This window comes from Macrosteles quadrilineatus, unplaced genomic scaffold (genome assembly GCF_028750875.1).
Source record: "Macrosteles quadrilineatus isolate MER2022 unplaced genomic scaffold, UCM_ALF_1.0 Scaffold_4__1_contigs__length_99947679, whole genome shotgun sequence".
Lineage (NCBI taxonomy): Eukaryota > Metazoa > Arthropoda > Insecta > Hemiptera > Cicadellidae > Macrosteles > Macrosteles quadrilineatus.
The window spans coordinates 25,461,410-25,473,993 of NW_026542597.1; the positions used below are offsets into that span (position 1 = coordinate 25,461,410).

The 12,584-nt window shown below is 38.9% G+C and overlaps 2 protein-coding genes across 7 annotated transcripts in view; both read right to left on the reverse strand.

Annotated features, from left to right (window-relative positions):
* LOC128991417 (TATA-binding protein-associated factor 2N-like) overlaps window positions 1-12,584 on the reverse strand; it is a 56,501-nt gene that overhangs the window by 13,565 nt on the left and 30,352 nt on the right. For 2 of the 6 annotated variants that reach the window (XM_054414272.1, XM_054414271.1), the window contains exons 8-11: window positions 6,975-7,070; window positions 6,603-6,632; window positions 6,256-6,303; window positions 5,622-5,672 (exon numbers count right to left, since the gene is read on the reverse strand). In XM_054414272.1, coding sequence (XP_054270247.1) covers window positions 5,622-5,672; window positions 6,256-6,303; window positions 6,603-6,632; window positions 6,975-7,070 — 225 coding nt within the window. The remainder of the gene's footprint in view (window positions 1-5,621; window positions 5,673-6,255; window positions 6,304-6,602; window positions 6,633-6,974; window positions 7,071-12,584) is intronic. The other 4 variants (XM_054414274.1, XM_054414273.1, XM_054414276.1 and 1 more) reach the window with 2 other exon arrangements.
* LOC128991418 (uncharacterized) lies at window positions 944-3,888 on the reverse strand. Its single transcript, XM_054414277.1, has 2 exons — window positions 3,737-3,888; window positions 944-1,736 (listed from the first exon to the last, which is right to left on the reverse strand). The coding sequence occupies exons 1-2, from the start codon at window positions 3,867-3,869 to the stop codon at window positions 1,015-1,017; spliced, it is 855 nt and encodes a 284-aa protein (XP_054270252.1). The 5' UTR covers window positions 3,870-3,888; the 3' UTR covers window positions 944-1,014.

Consider the following 12,584-nt stretch of genomic DNA (forward strand, 5'->3'; position numbering starts at 1 on the left):
CGTGTTTTTTCGTAACTTTACTCCTTAACCCCCAAAACTTAGGTTTAATGTCAACATTTGAAAGTTTTTACGAGCCCCATGTTATTCTTAAGGAGAAAACATTTACCCCTTAAAAACCACCATAAGTCCCCGTTCCCATGGTCCGTTCATGCCATAGATTTACTCTGGTTTACTTAAGGTTTTATCCCCCTATCGTATTTACAACCCCCCCCCCCAAATATTAAATCCCCCCAATGTTATTCTTACAGGTGCATAAGTCTAAATCACGTTTACACATTTCTAGATTAACTGGATATCTGAAATTTTGAATGATTGTAGATCTTGCGCCCTTTCCGAAAAGTGACATTTTAGGGTAGAAACACACAGAAGGCGTGGCATGGCGTGGCGTGGCGTGGCGTTTAAGAGCGTGCCGTGGCGGGGCGTCGTCAAAGCGTCCATGGTGCACACAAGAAGCGACGGAGCGTCAAGCGTCAAGGGCGATCAAAATGGCGATGTCAAAGTTATCACGGTCATTGCTCTGTGAAAATATGTATCTAAAGTGTTGGTCATTACTCGGACATGGTAGATCAGAGTGGGTTAATGAGATAAACATGGGACGCCAACGATTTGGTGAGTATCACCATTTGTTTCAAGTTTTAAGAAGGCACGAATCCCGATTTTTTGATTACATGCGAATGTCTACTTCCACATTTGATTATATTTTGTCAAGAGTGAAGCATGATTTGGAAAAACAACTTACTAACTGGAGAAAGCCAATATCTGCCGAAGAGAGACTTGTACTTACACTAAGGTAACCTATGTTTTATTTTGATTTCATAGTTTAGGAAGTAATGCACCCATGTGATTAATATTAACTAATAAGGTAAAATCAAACAAGCAATGCATGTCAAAAGTTTTACTATGGAAACATCATCAATTGTAAAATAAACATTATTCTGTGACAATTTTATAACATGGATAACTTTGTTTAATAGAGAACAATCCAAGTTAATACTTAAGTGACATTAATTGTATTTAATCGTATTGGTTGTTATGGTAAGAAAATTGTTGGTTCGGGAAGTTTGTTCCGGATGAAACGTAGTTGAATGTGGAAAGTCCTGAACATGAAGCACTAGAAGGGCGCGAAACAGTTGCCTCGTCGATTAACACTTGAGTCATTTTATTACGAACATTGAGTTTCTGTAGTGGTGACATAGACTGAAAATGTGGTAGCATACTCATAAGGAAGTGATAATCTTCAGAGTCTTCATGTTGATGTTTTTGTTCACCTTTCAAAAGAGCAACCTTTTGCTCTTCCAACAACAACATTTTTTTAGCGACAGTTTCTTGAGTAGTTTCTTTCCTTTTACGAAAACTTGATATTTTACTACCACTGGCTGCCTGGGTGGGACCTAAGTTGTCCTCAAGTGTCTGTATGTCCGTATTTTCATCATCGGCTTCTGCTGTTGGAGTATCAACTGAGTCAACATTTTCAGAGTTGGTTTCTTCATCAGGAATTTCGACGTTGTCTACATCTTCATTTTCAGGATCAGCAACACGCACTGGATTGCTTTTCAAATTGCTTTTCATTGGGGTTGGGGTTACTTCATCTTTAAGAAAATGCAACAAAGTAAAGTATGGCCAGGTAGAGACCTTTAATTCACCACCTTTGTCACCTGAAGCACATTTCATCATTTTTTTAAGTTCTTTTCTGTACTGGTCTTTGAGGCTTTTCCATCTTCCTCGAGCACATTCCTCTGAAACAAGGCAATTAATTTAATATACGGTGTTTATTTTAGGAATAGTTTTGCCAGGTGTCGTTTGGTGGTTTCTGATTCGCTGTGGGAACACCATTACCGAAACGATACGATGGGACGACAACGGTCGCGGTGGTCTAGTGGATAGCATACCGGGCCATAAATCGGAAGGTGTAGGGTTCGAATCCCACTCGAGCACTAACTTTTTGTCAAACTTTTTTCATTATCAGCAAGTTTGGTTAGTTAGGTTAGGATATAACAGTTTAATTTTATGATTAAAAAATTATTAAATTGAGTTTGAGGCATTTATAATTTTATATTATAAACAGAACTATTTTTAGTAGACTATTAGATTTTTATGTAGGTCTATATGTTATAACAGGTGTTTTTACGAATTCCATCTTAGTTATGTCATGTAGTTTTTAATTATGACTAAGATAGATGGTTGAACAGAGGTAAAAACAATCATAAATGCATTCTTGACCTATATAGCCTTTGGATTGGCCAAAAAATTATAACATGTTCTCCAAAAACAGATTCAAAGTTTGTTTTGCGACATCTGAAAATAATCAATTGTTTTATATATATATATATTTATATAAAGAAGCAGGTTGAATGTTGCTTTATGCCATGAATAGTATTATCAGCCTCATATAAACGTTTATTTTTAGGTTTTTGGCAACTGGAGCCCAATTTAAAATGTTGGCTTTTTCGTTCCGGATGGGTGCTTCTACAGTCCGAAAAATTGTAATGGAGACATGTGACGTCATTTGGAAGAAGCTAGTAAAGGACCACATGCCATTACCAACGACAGAATCATTGAACGAATCCAAAGCAGGATTTTGGGATATATGGAATTTTCCCAACTGTGTCGGGGCATTGGACGGAAAACATTGCAGGATAAAATGCCCCCCACACTCAGGATCAACATATTACAACTATAAAAGGTTCTTTTCTGTCGTATTACAAGCCGTGTCCGATCATGATTACAAGTTTATTTCAATAGACGTTGGTGGAAAAGGCAGACAAAATGATGGAGGTACCTTTTCTGCTTCTGCACTTTACGAGCGCCTTCAAAGTAACACATTTAATATGCCTTTGGATTGTAATCTACCTAACTCAAATGTCAAGGTACCGAACGTCCTTGTAGCGGATGAAGCATATCCCTTGAAAACGTATCTTATGAAACCGTATGCACGTAAAAACCTTACCCCTGCGAAAACGATGTTTAATTACAGACTGTCTCGTGCACGGCGGTCCATAGAATGTGCATTTGGCATTCTCTTCTCAAAATGGAGGATACTAGGTAAAGACATTGAAACCAGTGTCAGTAATGCTGTTAAGATCATTCAGTGCGTGTGTGTACTGCATAATGTCGTTCGGGAAAGAGATGGTGACAATGACCCAATATTCAGAGACGTATGTTTCAATGCTCGTAGGGGTGGTCGTCTTCATACACATAGAAGAAACAACAGATACACCTCAAGAGCTCAAAAAGTACGTGATAAGTTTGCTGACTATATTAAAACACAAAAAATCGTTAAAGTATGATGCAAAAGTACTCTGTTTACCCGCATCGGAAGTAGGCCTATTCAGTGTGTCTTATCAATTTTACTATTTTGGGACACTTTGTTAACTGTTGGGTAAATTACGTAATTAAATTAATTTTCTGTAAATTATAGCATAGTTTCATTTACATGGTACCTCCTTCTCTAAATAAGAATACATGGTATATTATTTAGTAAGATTTGTATTAATAGGTTTGGGTTACATTACAATAGGTTATATTTAGATAGGTAACATTAGGGTAGGTTAGGTTATGCAATGTTTGGAGCACATATTGATTTTTTTAAACCTTACCTAACGTAACCTAGCTTATTCATTGACAATATAATACAGTACTGTTAAGAAAAGGTACTGTTGGAAGCAATTACAACATTTTGGTCTCCTACAGGTAAGAATGAAATTACTTAAATAAAATATTTTAAAATGTCACTTACTTGTAGTATTAAGAGCTTTTGAAATCTGCTCCCACTCTTTGTCGATCACTCCACGGTTGTGGTGCAGCTTGTGACGGTACTGCCATATGGGTGTACGTTCATAAACCTCTGCTATTAACAGTTCGACGTCCATGATTCGAAAAGCCTGACTGCAACTGTTCAACACTGGACGATGACTGGCACTCGACTGTGACGCTACGCTACTAGACGCTCCAAAAAACAAACAAGTTTGTTTCAAGGTGAAACTCCACGCCCCGCTCCGCCACGCTAGACAAGTAGATGCTCTCAGTGTGTCGCGTTTCATTACTTAACATGAGATTGTTCGCCACGCTCCGCCACGCCACGCTCCGCCACGCCACGCCACGCCTTCTGTGTGTTTGTACCCTTACAAATATAACTCCCTCCCCCACGAAATATAGAATCCCCCCCCCCAATGTTATTCCTACAGGTCCATCGGTCTAAATCAATTTTACCCACTTCTAAAATAGCTAAGGATCTGATATTTGGCTCAATCGCCCTTTCCGAAAAGTGACATTTTACAAATATAACTCCCTCCCCCGCGAAATATAGAATCCCCCCCAATGTTATTCCTACAGGTCCATCGGTCTAAATCAATTTTACCCACTTCTAAAATAGCTAAGGATCTGATATTTGGCTCAATTGCAGGTCTTGCGCCATGGCCCATTTCTATTTACCCCCACCAAAAAAGGGGGCCTGGGGGCGGAGCCCCCAGCGAGCCAAAGGCGAGTCGGAGTTATACAAACTTAGACAGATTTTATTCGCTTTTTTTCAATTTTTTGAGTTTTTTTTTTTTTTCTAGAAAGACTAAATATACCAAAAGCTCGGTGACCTTTTTATTGTATAATGGTCATAAAAGTAAATTAGTTTATAGCAAAACATAGTTATAAAAATAATATTAACTATTTTTAATATTCATTTAAACGTCTGTTATGGTCGTGACAGGATTTTGTGTTTTTCCACTAAAGATGCTCTTTTTTTTAAAAAATACCAAAGATAATGCGTTACCATGGACATTTTATGAAACTTCAAATGTTAATGAAATAAAAATAATAATAAGTTTTGAAAAAAGGGGAAAAAATTTTGCAAAGTGCTTTTCCTGAAAACGTACGTTTTTAAATTTTCACTCAGGAACGCACTCTGATGCTAAGACGGCGGTTACAGCCCAGACCTCAAGTAGAGGAGCCGAAGTGAAATGTATGCTATTCTCAAGACAGGAAATGTATGCTATTCTCAAGACAGTCCTCTTGCCATTGGTTAGAAGGCAACTCCAAAATATGAACGGTTTTTTTTTTGTCTCAAAAACCTCTAAATTTTTAACAACAATTAAACTTATGATGAGAACTCGTATCTGGAACATTATTAATTTCTAGGTCCTTTAGAGTAGCTTGACTATGAATTTAAATTGAAACGCATATAAGCCAATGATTTTTTTTGTGTTTTCACAATAAATTAAGACAAAATGAACAAGGTTTTCCTAAGCGGCCTTTAGTTTAATAGCCTTAAACAAATAACGTTTATTTTCTGTCTAAAAAAAACAACTATTTACCATTGCAAGATTCTAGTTCTAGTCATAAAATACAAGATAATTGGACAACAAATTAATCACTAAATAAAAAAAAGAGGCTGAATCTAAGTTTACAAGCAGCAATTATAATTACACTCTGAAATAAAGCAAACAAAAAAAGCAAATTACTTTTACACTCTCACTTACCGTAAAGTTAACAAAAATCTTTTTATTTACTTATAAAGACAAAATATAGTCAGAAGTAGTCCTATAGTTTTCCTTTTTCCAGTTTGGAAAAAGGTATTGACTGAGAATTATTAAAAACTGCCCCCCTTTAAGTTTTCGAAATTGTCAACTCACCATAATCCTGACTGGGATATGCAGCTGTTGTTGTTGAATATCCCGTAGAATCTGAGGCAAATAAAAAACCTAAGTAACTTTGGGACACATGATTTGAGAAACAGAACAAAAACTCCCCACCAAATGCCTCAATCAAGTTAAAACCAAACACCTTCCCAATGAAACCCAGGTGAGTTGTTTAAGGTACAGAAAAAACTGATAGTTGTCAAATTCTCGTGAAATCAATAATTAACTTTTGAACTACATATTATAAAAAAAAAAAAAAAAACAACAACACTTTAATGAAAAAAAAGATTTAAAAACTACTATTAGTTTTCAAATAAAAAGATTACTAATTTTTTTACCAAACAAACAATTCCTGGCACGAATGGGTTTTACACAACAAAACTGAAATACCATGCGACATTGATAGCATTTGATGATTTACTAGCATGAAACAAAGGGACTTTAACTTGAAAAACAGGTTCTAATCAAACAACAATGAGAGCAAATTTTTAGTAGGCATTAACTATGAATTTTATGGGGGAATCAATTTTCTACTCCACATGCACCATCACCACAGATAGAGGGAGGGGGAGAAGAGGTTTGCTCGCAACCGCAACTTTCTAGGGTGCAGAACATGAACTGAACTCACCATAGCCAGGTTTAGAGTAGCCTGAACTTGTGGAGTACCCTGAGTTATCTGACCAAACACAAACCAATTATAATTAACCTCAATAAGTCTCTGAGTAAAACAATAAAGAACCTTTACTTACTATCACTGCTCCTTATAACAGAAATTACTCACAAATAAAAAAAAAAAAAAAATGTTAATGGCCAAACTACTGCCAACTTGGAGAAATAAACTTTCACCTATTTTGCCTAGTACAGATGAATTGAGACAAATTAGATAGGCTTAAATGATATAAATAAATACTTCTGATACTTCCCCAATGACAAAAAAAATTTACAAACTAATAAAACAATATAAAACCAACTTACCATAACCAGAAGCTGCATAGCCGGAAGAATCTATGAAAACAACATAAATAATTAGCCTCATTAAAAAAACTTAATCACTTCTAAAAAATAAAGAAAACAAATATAGGATAGGCTATAGCTACTAAAATTAAAAACAATGTTCTTGAACAAAATTTGTAAAAATCCACTTTATGAAAATAAATGTTGGTGAATGTGTATCTTACTCGATGGGAAAAGGCCAACCAACTTTGGGGGCGCAATGAACGAGTACCTATATGTTAAAAACGATCGAACCTTCGTTCACAAGTACCAAATAATAGTTTATTCTGTGTTTAGCTACATCATCTACAGGAATTATACACAACTTAAATAAATATGTTTAATGTTACTCACCGTAAGCAGCAGGCTGAGAATAACCACTCCTGTCATCATAGGAAGGTGCAGAACTGTAGCCAGTGGTACCATAGCTACTAGCGTAAGGGTCAGCAGCTGTTGTAAAAATTTTTTTAGTTAACTCAAAAAAAAAAAAAAAACTCTTGGGAAGATAATAGTTACAATTTAACCGCAGTACAGTAAATGGCTAACACTAAACTAAATTCCACGTTCATTGTACAGTGCAGGTTTTAATGGGAGATAGTTGTGCTATTAACATTACTGGCATAGCAGGAACAGTTGTGTCAAGATTTATTAATATCTTTACAAGCCTATGGCATAAGTGTTTAAAAATTGGGATTAAAATTTTTTTTTGAGGGTTCTGATGTTATTATTGGGACGGCTAGTATAGCTAAAACTGTTATTTGAAATACCTGGCTCCCCATACTGTACAGTAAATGTGGAATAAAGTAAAGAGTAACAAACACTTAAGTCATTATCCAGAGCTCTACTTGTTGGATATAGTATAGAAACATTTGATTTAAATAATCTATGGTTTATATTTTGTATTGTCTTTTCCAGCTGCTATGAAAATATGAACTTTTATAATTTTGAGACATATGATGTTTGAATGAATTGTTATGTTGTGATTACAGAAATAATTGTTTGGTAGCATTTTACTATGATTGAGTAACTTTTCTTTTGTGAATAATTAAATTATTTTCTGCTCATTATCGAGTCTATTTCTCTTTCCATTTTTGACTTTTAACATTTGGCGACCGTGACAGGACAGTATGAGTTCTTAAACAGATAGTCAACTATTGAGATAATGGAAAGAAATAGGAAACTAAGAAAAACCTTCAGAACAGCATTTACCAGAATTTATAATGGAATAAATGAGGAGCTATGCAAAGATGAGCAAGACCTACACAATATACAGGGTAAATTGAGCTCTCTAGAAGGTAAGATAAAAGAACTAAAAACTTTGGACAGGGAAATTTTAGATTTCTTGCTTGATTCTGAAGCAGATGAAGAAGAGTTAAATGAAGAAGTTAGGCTAGCAGATGAATATGTAGAGAAGTTTAATCGAATTAGTTTAGCTGTACAGAGTAGATTGATTAGGTCTAGGGCCACTTCACCTAATTCCAATGGGTCTGTAATGAGTAAATCTACTGCTGTTAGGACTAAGCTGAGGCTACCTACTATTGAATTCACAAAGTTTAGCGGGGATTTGAAGGATTCGCTACCTTTTTGGGCACAATTCAAAAGAATAGATGATGACGAGAATATTGACGATATTGATAAATATCATTATCTTGTGCAGGCTACTTTAGCTAATTCTAGGGCTCGTCAGCTGGTCGAAAGTTATCCTGCTACCGCTGAGAACTATTCAAAAGCTTTGCAAAGTCTTAAAAGTCGTTTTGGTAGAGATGACTTTCTCATAGAAGTGTATATTAGAGAGCTTTTGAAGTTAGTGCTGAGTAATTTAAACAGTAAGGTAGAAGTTTCTTTCATTTACGATAAACTGGAAACCCAACTAAGAGCATTGGAGACATTAGGAGTAACAACTGACAAATGTTCTGCTATGTTATATCCTCTTATAGAGTCTTGTTTGCCTGAGGAACTGTTGAGAGCTTGGCAGCGTCACTCCGGCTATGAAGTTGATGCTGAACTTAAGGATAGACTTGATGGTTTGATGAAGTTTCTGCAAAAAGAGGTTGCTAACGAGGAAAGGATTACTCTAGCCGCATCTGGTTTTGAAAATAGTAAGCGACCTAACCTACAGCCTAAAGTAAGTAAATCTACTGTATTTCGACCTAAGCTTAGTTACGCCAGACATACTGAAATTATGCCGACAGCTGCTGGTTTAGTTAACCCAACGTGGTCTGATAATTTAAATACTAAAGACGCTAAATGTATGTTTTGTGGTTCTAACCATTTAGCTGAAAACTGTAAAGACAGTAAATTGACAGTAGATGAGAAGGTGAAAATCGTTGGAAAAAATGGTTGTTGTTTTACTTGCTTGAACATGGTGTCTACTAAACCTGGTTTGAAAAATTCAAGGAGTTTTCCAGGAGAATTCAAGACAAATTCCTGAATTTTAAGGAGCTACTATCGGAACCCGTTTAACTAATCGCAACCAGCTAATAAATGAAAATGATTATTATTAGGCTATTATTATTATTAATAATGATTATTATTATTTGAAACAAAACATTTCCAAAGAATAATATTTTATACAACATAATAAAACAGTATAACTGGTAGGTAAGGCGACACTAGTTATCATCTCCCGCGATTGTGGGAATATCAGTGAGCATATCTTGCAGTATCTTCAACATCAGCGACAAAACGTCACACCGTCAACGATCACGGCAATACCCGTATTCATATTTTGCGGTTTGGGCGACACCGATAACCGTCTCTCGCGATCGCGGCAATTCCCGTAGGCATATCTTGCGGTTTCGGCAACACCGATAATCGCCTACCGCGATCGCGGCAATAGCCGTGAGGAAATCTCGCGGGTTCGGCGACACCGATAATCGTCTCCCGTGATCGCGGCAACACCCGTGGGCATATCTCGTGGTTTCGGCGACACCGATAATCGTCTCTCGCGATCGCGGCAATACCCGTGTTGAGCATATCTTGCGGTTTTAGCAACACCGATAATCGTTTCCCGCGATCGCGGCAACACCCGTAGGCATCTCACGCGTCTCTCGCGATTGCGGCAATACTCGTGAGCATATCTTGCGGTTTCGGCAACACCGATAATCGTCTCCCGCGATCGCGGCAATACCCGTGAGCATATCTTGCGGCTTTAGCAACACCGATAATCGTCTCCCGCGATCGCGGCAATACCCGTGCGCATATCTTGCGGTTTTAGCAACACCGATGATCGTTTCCCGCGATCGCGGCAACGCCCGTAGGCATCTCACGTGGTTTCGGCGACACCGATAATCGTCTCTCGCGATCGCGGCAATACCCGTGAGCATATCTTGCGGTTTCGGCAACACCGATAATCGTCTCCCGCGATCGCGGCAATACCCGTGAGCATATCTTGCGGCTTTAGCAACACCGATAATCGTCTCCCGCGATCGCGGCAATACCTGTGCGCATATCGCGGCAACGCCCGTAGGCATCTCACGTGGTTTCGGCGACACCGATAATCGTCTCTAGCGATCGCGGCAATACCCGTGAGCATATCTTGCGGTTTTAGCAACACCGATAATCGTTTCCCGCGTTCGCGGCAACACCCGTAGGCATCTCACGTGGTTTCGGCGACACCGATAATCGTCTCTCGCGATCGCGGCAATACCCGTGAGCATATCTTGCGGTTTCGGCAACACCGATAATCGTCTCCCGCGATCGCGGCAATACCCGTGAGCATATCTTGCGGTTTTAGCAACACCGATAATCGTTTCCCGCGATCGCGGCAACACCCGTAGGCATCTCACGTGGTTTCGGCGACACCGATAATCGTCTCCCGCGATCGCGGAAATACCCGTGAGCATATCTTGCGGGTTTAGCAAAACCGATAATCGTTTCCCGCGATCGCGGCAACACCCGTAGGCATCTCACGTGGTTTCGGCGACACCGATAATCGTCTCTCGCGATCGCGGCAATACCCGTAGGCATCTCACGTGGTTTCGGCGACACCGATAATCGTCTCTCGCGATCGCGGCAATACCCGTAGGCATCTCACGTGGTTTCGGCGACACCGATAATCGTCTCTGGCGATTGCGGCAATACCCGTGAGCATATCTTGCGGTTTTAGCAACACCGATAATCGTTTCCCGCGATCGCGGCAACACCCGTAGGCATCTCACGTGGTTTCGGCGACACCGATAATCGTCTCCCGCAATCGCGGCAATACCCGTGAGCATATCTTGCGGTTTTAGCAACATCGACAATCGTGTTCCGCGATCGCGGCAACACCCGTAGGCATATCTCGTGGTTTCAGCGACACCGATAATCGTCACTCGCGATCGCGGCAATACCCGTGAGCATATCTTGCGGTTTCGGCAACACCGATAATCGTTTCCCGCGATCGTGGCAACAAAAGCGGTAGTGTTTCGGTTAGGCGACGATTCCGATGACTGGGCTCCGGATTCCCGGAGGTTTGGGTGGATTCCTGGAGTATTCCAGGACATTTCAAGGTAAGATCAAATTCCCGGAGGTTTCCCGGTTTTCCCGAATTTCCCGGAGAGTAGACACCATGTTGAAGTATGGTCATAAGAGTGCGCAATGTAAAGTTAGAGTAAAATGTCCCAATTGTGGAAGGAGACACACCGCTGTTATGTGTAGGGCATCTGCTGCAGAAAGAAGTTCATTGAGTGAACAACCAGTCAAAGAAAGTTCTCTAGCAAACAATGTTCACACAGAAGTGTTTTTACAAACCTTTTTAGTAAAAATTAGAAACCAAAATCGAGAGCGAACAGCACGTGCTTTAATAGATACTGGATCACAACGGTCTTATATTTTGAAAAATACAGCAAAGGAATTTGGATACGACATAGTCAGAAAGGAGAAGCTAGCTCATGCTTTATTTGGTGGCACTAGTACTGAAACAATTGAACATGCGTGTTATAAGATTAGACTAAGTGACTTAAATAATAGTTATGCCTGCAATTTTGACGTTCTTGATCAAGATATAATTTGTAACGATGTTACAACAGTTAAGCCTGGTCCTGGGTCCATTGAGCTTGGAACACTGGGAATTAATGTAACAGATGGAGACGGGCCTATTGAAGTTCTGATGGGTGCAGACGTTGCCGGGAAACTTTACACTGAGAAACGATATCTGCTTTCCAACGGGTTAGTTGCGATGCACACTTTGTTGGGCTGGACTTTAATGGGAAGAACTACTGTTGAAGGGAATGACAGGTCCAGTTCTATGGCAGTAACTTCTTTACTGTCCCCTATTGATAATAAATCCATTTCAGATTTGTGGAGTTTGGATGTTTTAGGGATCAAGGATCCAGTGGAGGTAAAGAGTGAATCTTCAGTTAAAAGTAGAACAATGGAACATTTTGTAGAATCTGTTTCAGTGGAAAATGATGGCAGATATCAGGTCAAATTGCCATGGGTTGAAGATCACCCGCCGTTACCCACTAATTTAAAAGTAGCACAGAAGAGACTCAGTAATCTTACAAATAAACTTAATTCTAGTGGATATCTTAGTTCATATCAACAGGTGTTGTCTGACTGGGAGGAATTAGGTATCATAGAAAAGGTTAACGATGCCGATTTGGAAATTGGTCACTACCTACCGCATCGACATGTGATAAAAGAAAACAGTCTTACCACGAAATTGAGACCTGTATTTGATGCATCTGCTAAAGAAAAGAATCAACCCTCGTTGAACGATTGTCTAGAAAAAGGTGACAACCTAATTGAATTGATTCCGTCCATATTAAATCGTTTTAGACTACACAGATATGGAGTTGTTGCTGACATCGAGAAGGCTTTTCTTCAGATTGGTGTACATATGGATGATAGAGATTTTCTTCGTTTTTTGTGGATTAATGAAGATGGTCAATTGGTTGTTTACAGACACGCTAGAGTGGTCTTTGGAGTTACCTGTAGCCCATTTATGCTAAGTGCAGTAATAAAACTTCATTTAGAAAAAAC

Excerpts from the sequence above, each read along its gene's own strand:
- LOC128991418 (XM_054414277.1), bottom strand. The coding sequence starts at position 3,869 with ATGGACGTCGAACTGTTAATAGCAGAGGTTTATGAACGTACACCCATA. Across the intron at positions 1,737-3,736 it reads AAAAGCTCTTAATACTACAA|AGGAATGTGCTCGAGGAAGA; the intron begins GTAAGTGACATT and ends GCCTTGTTTCAG.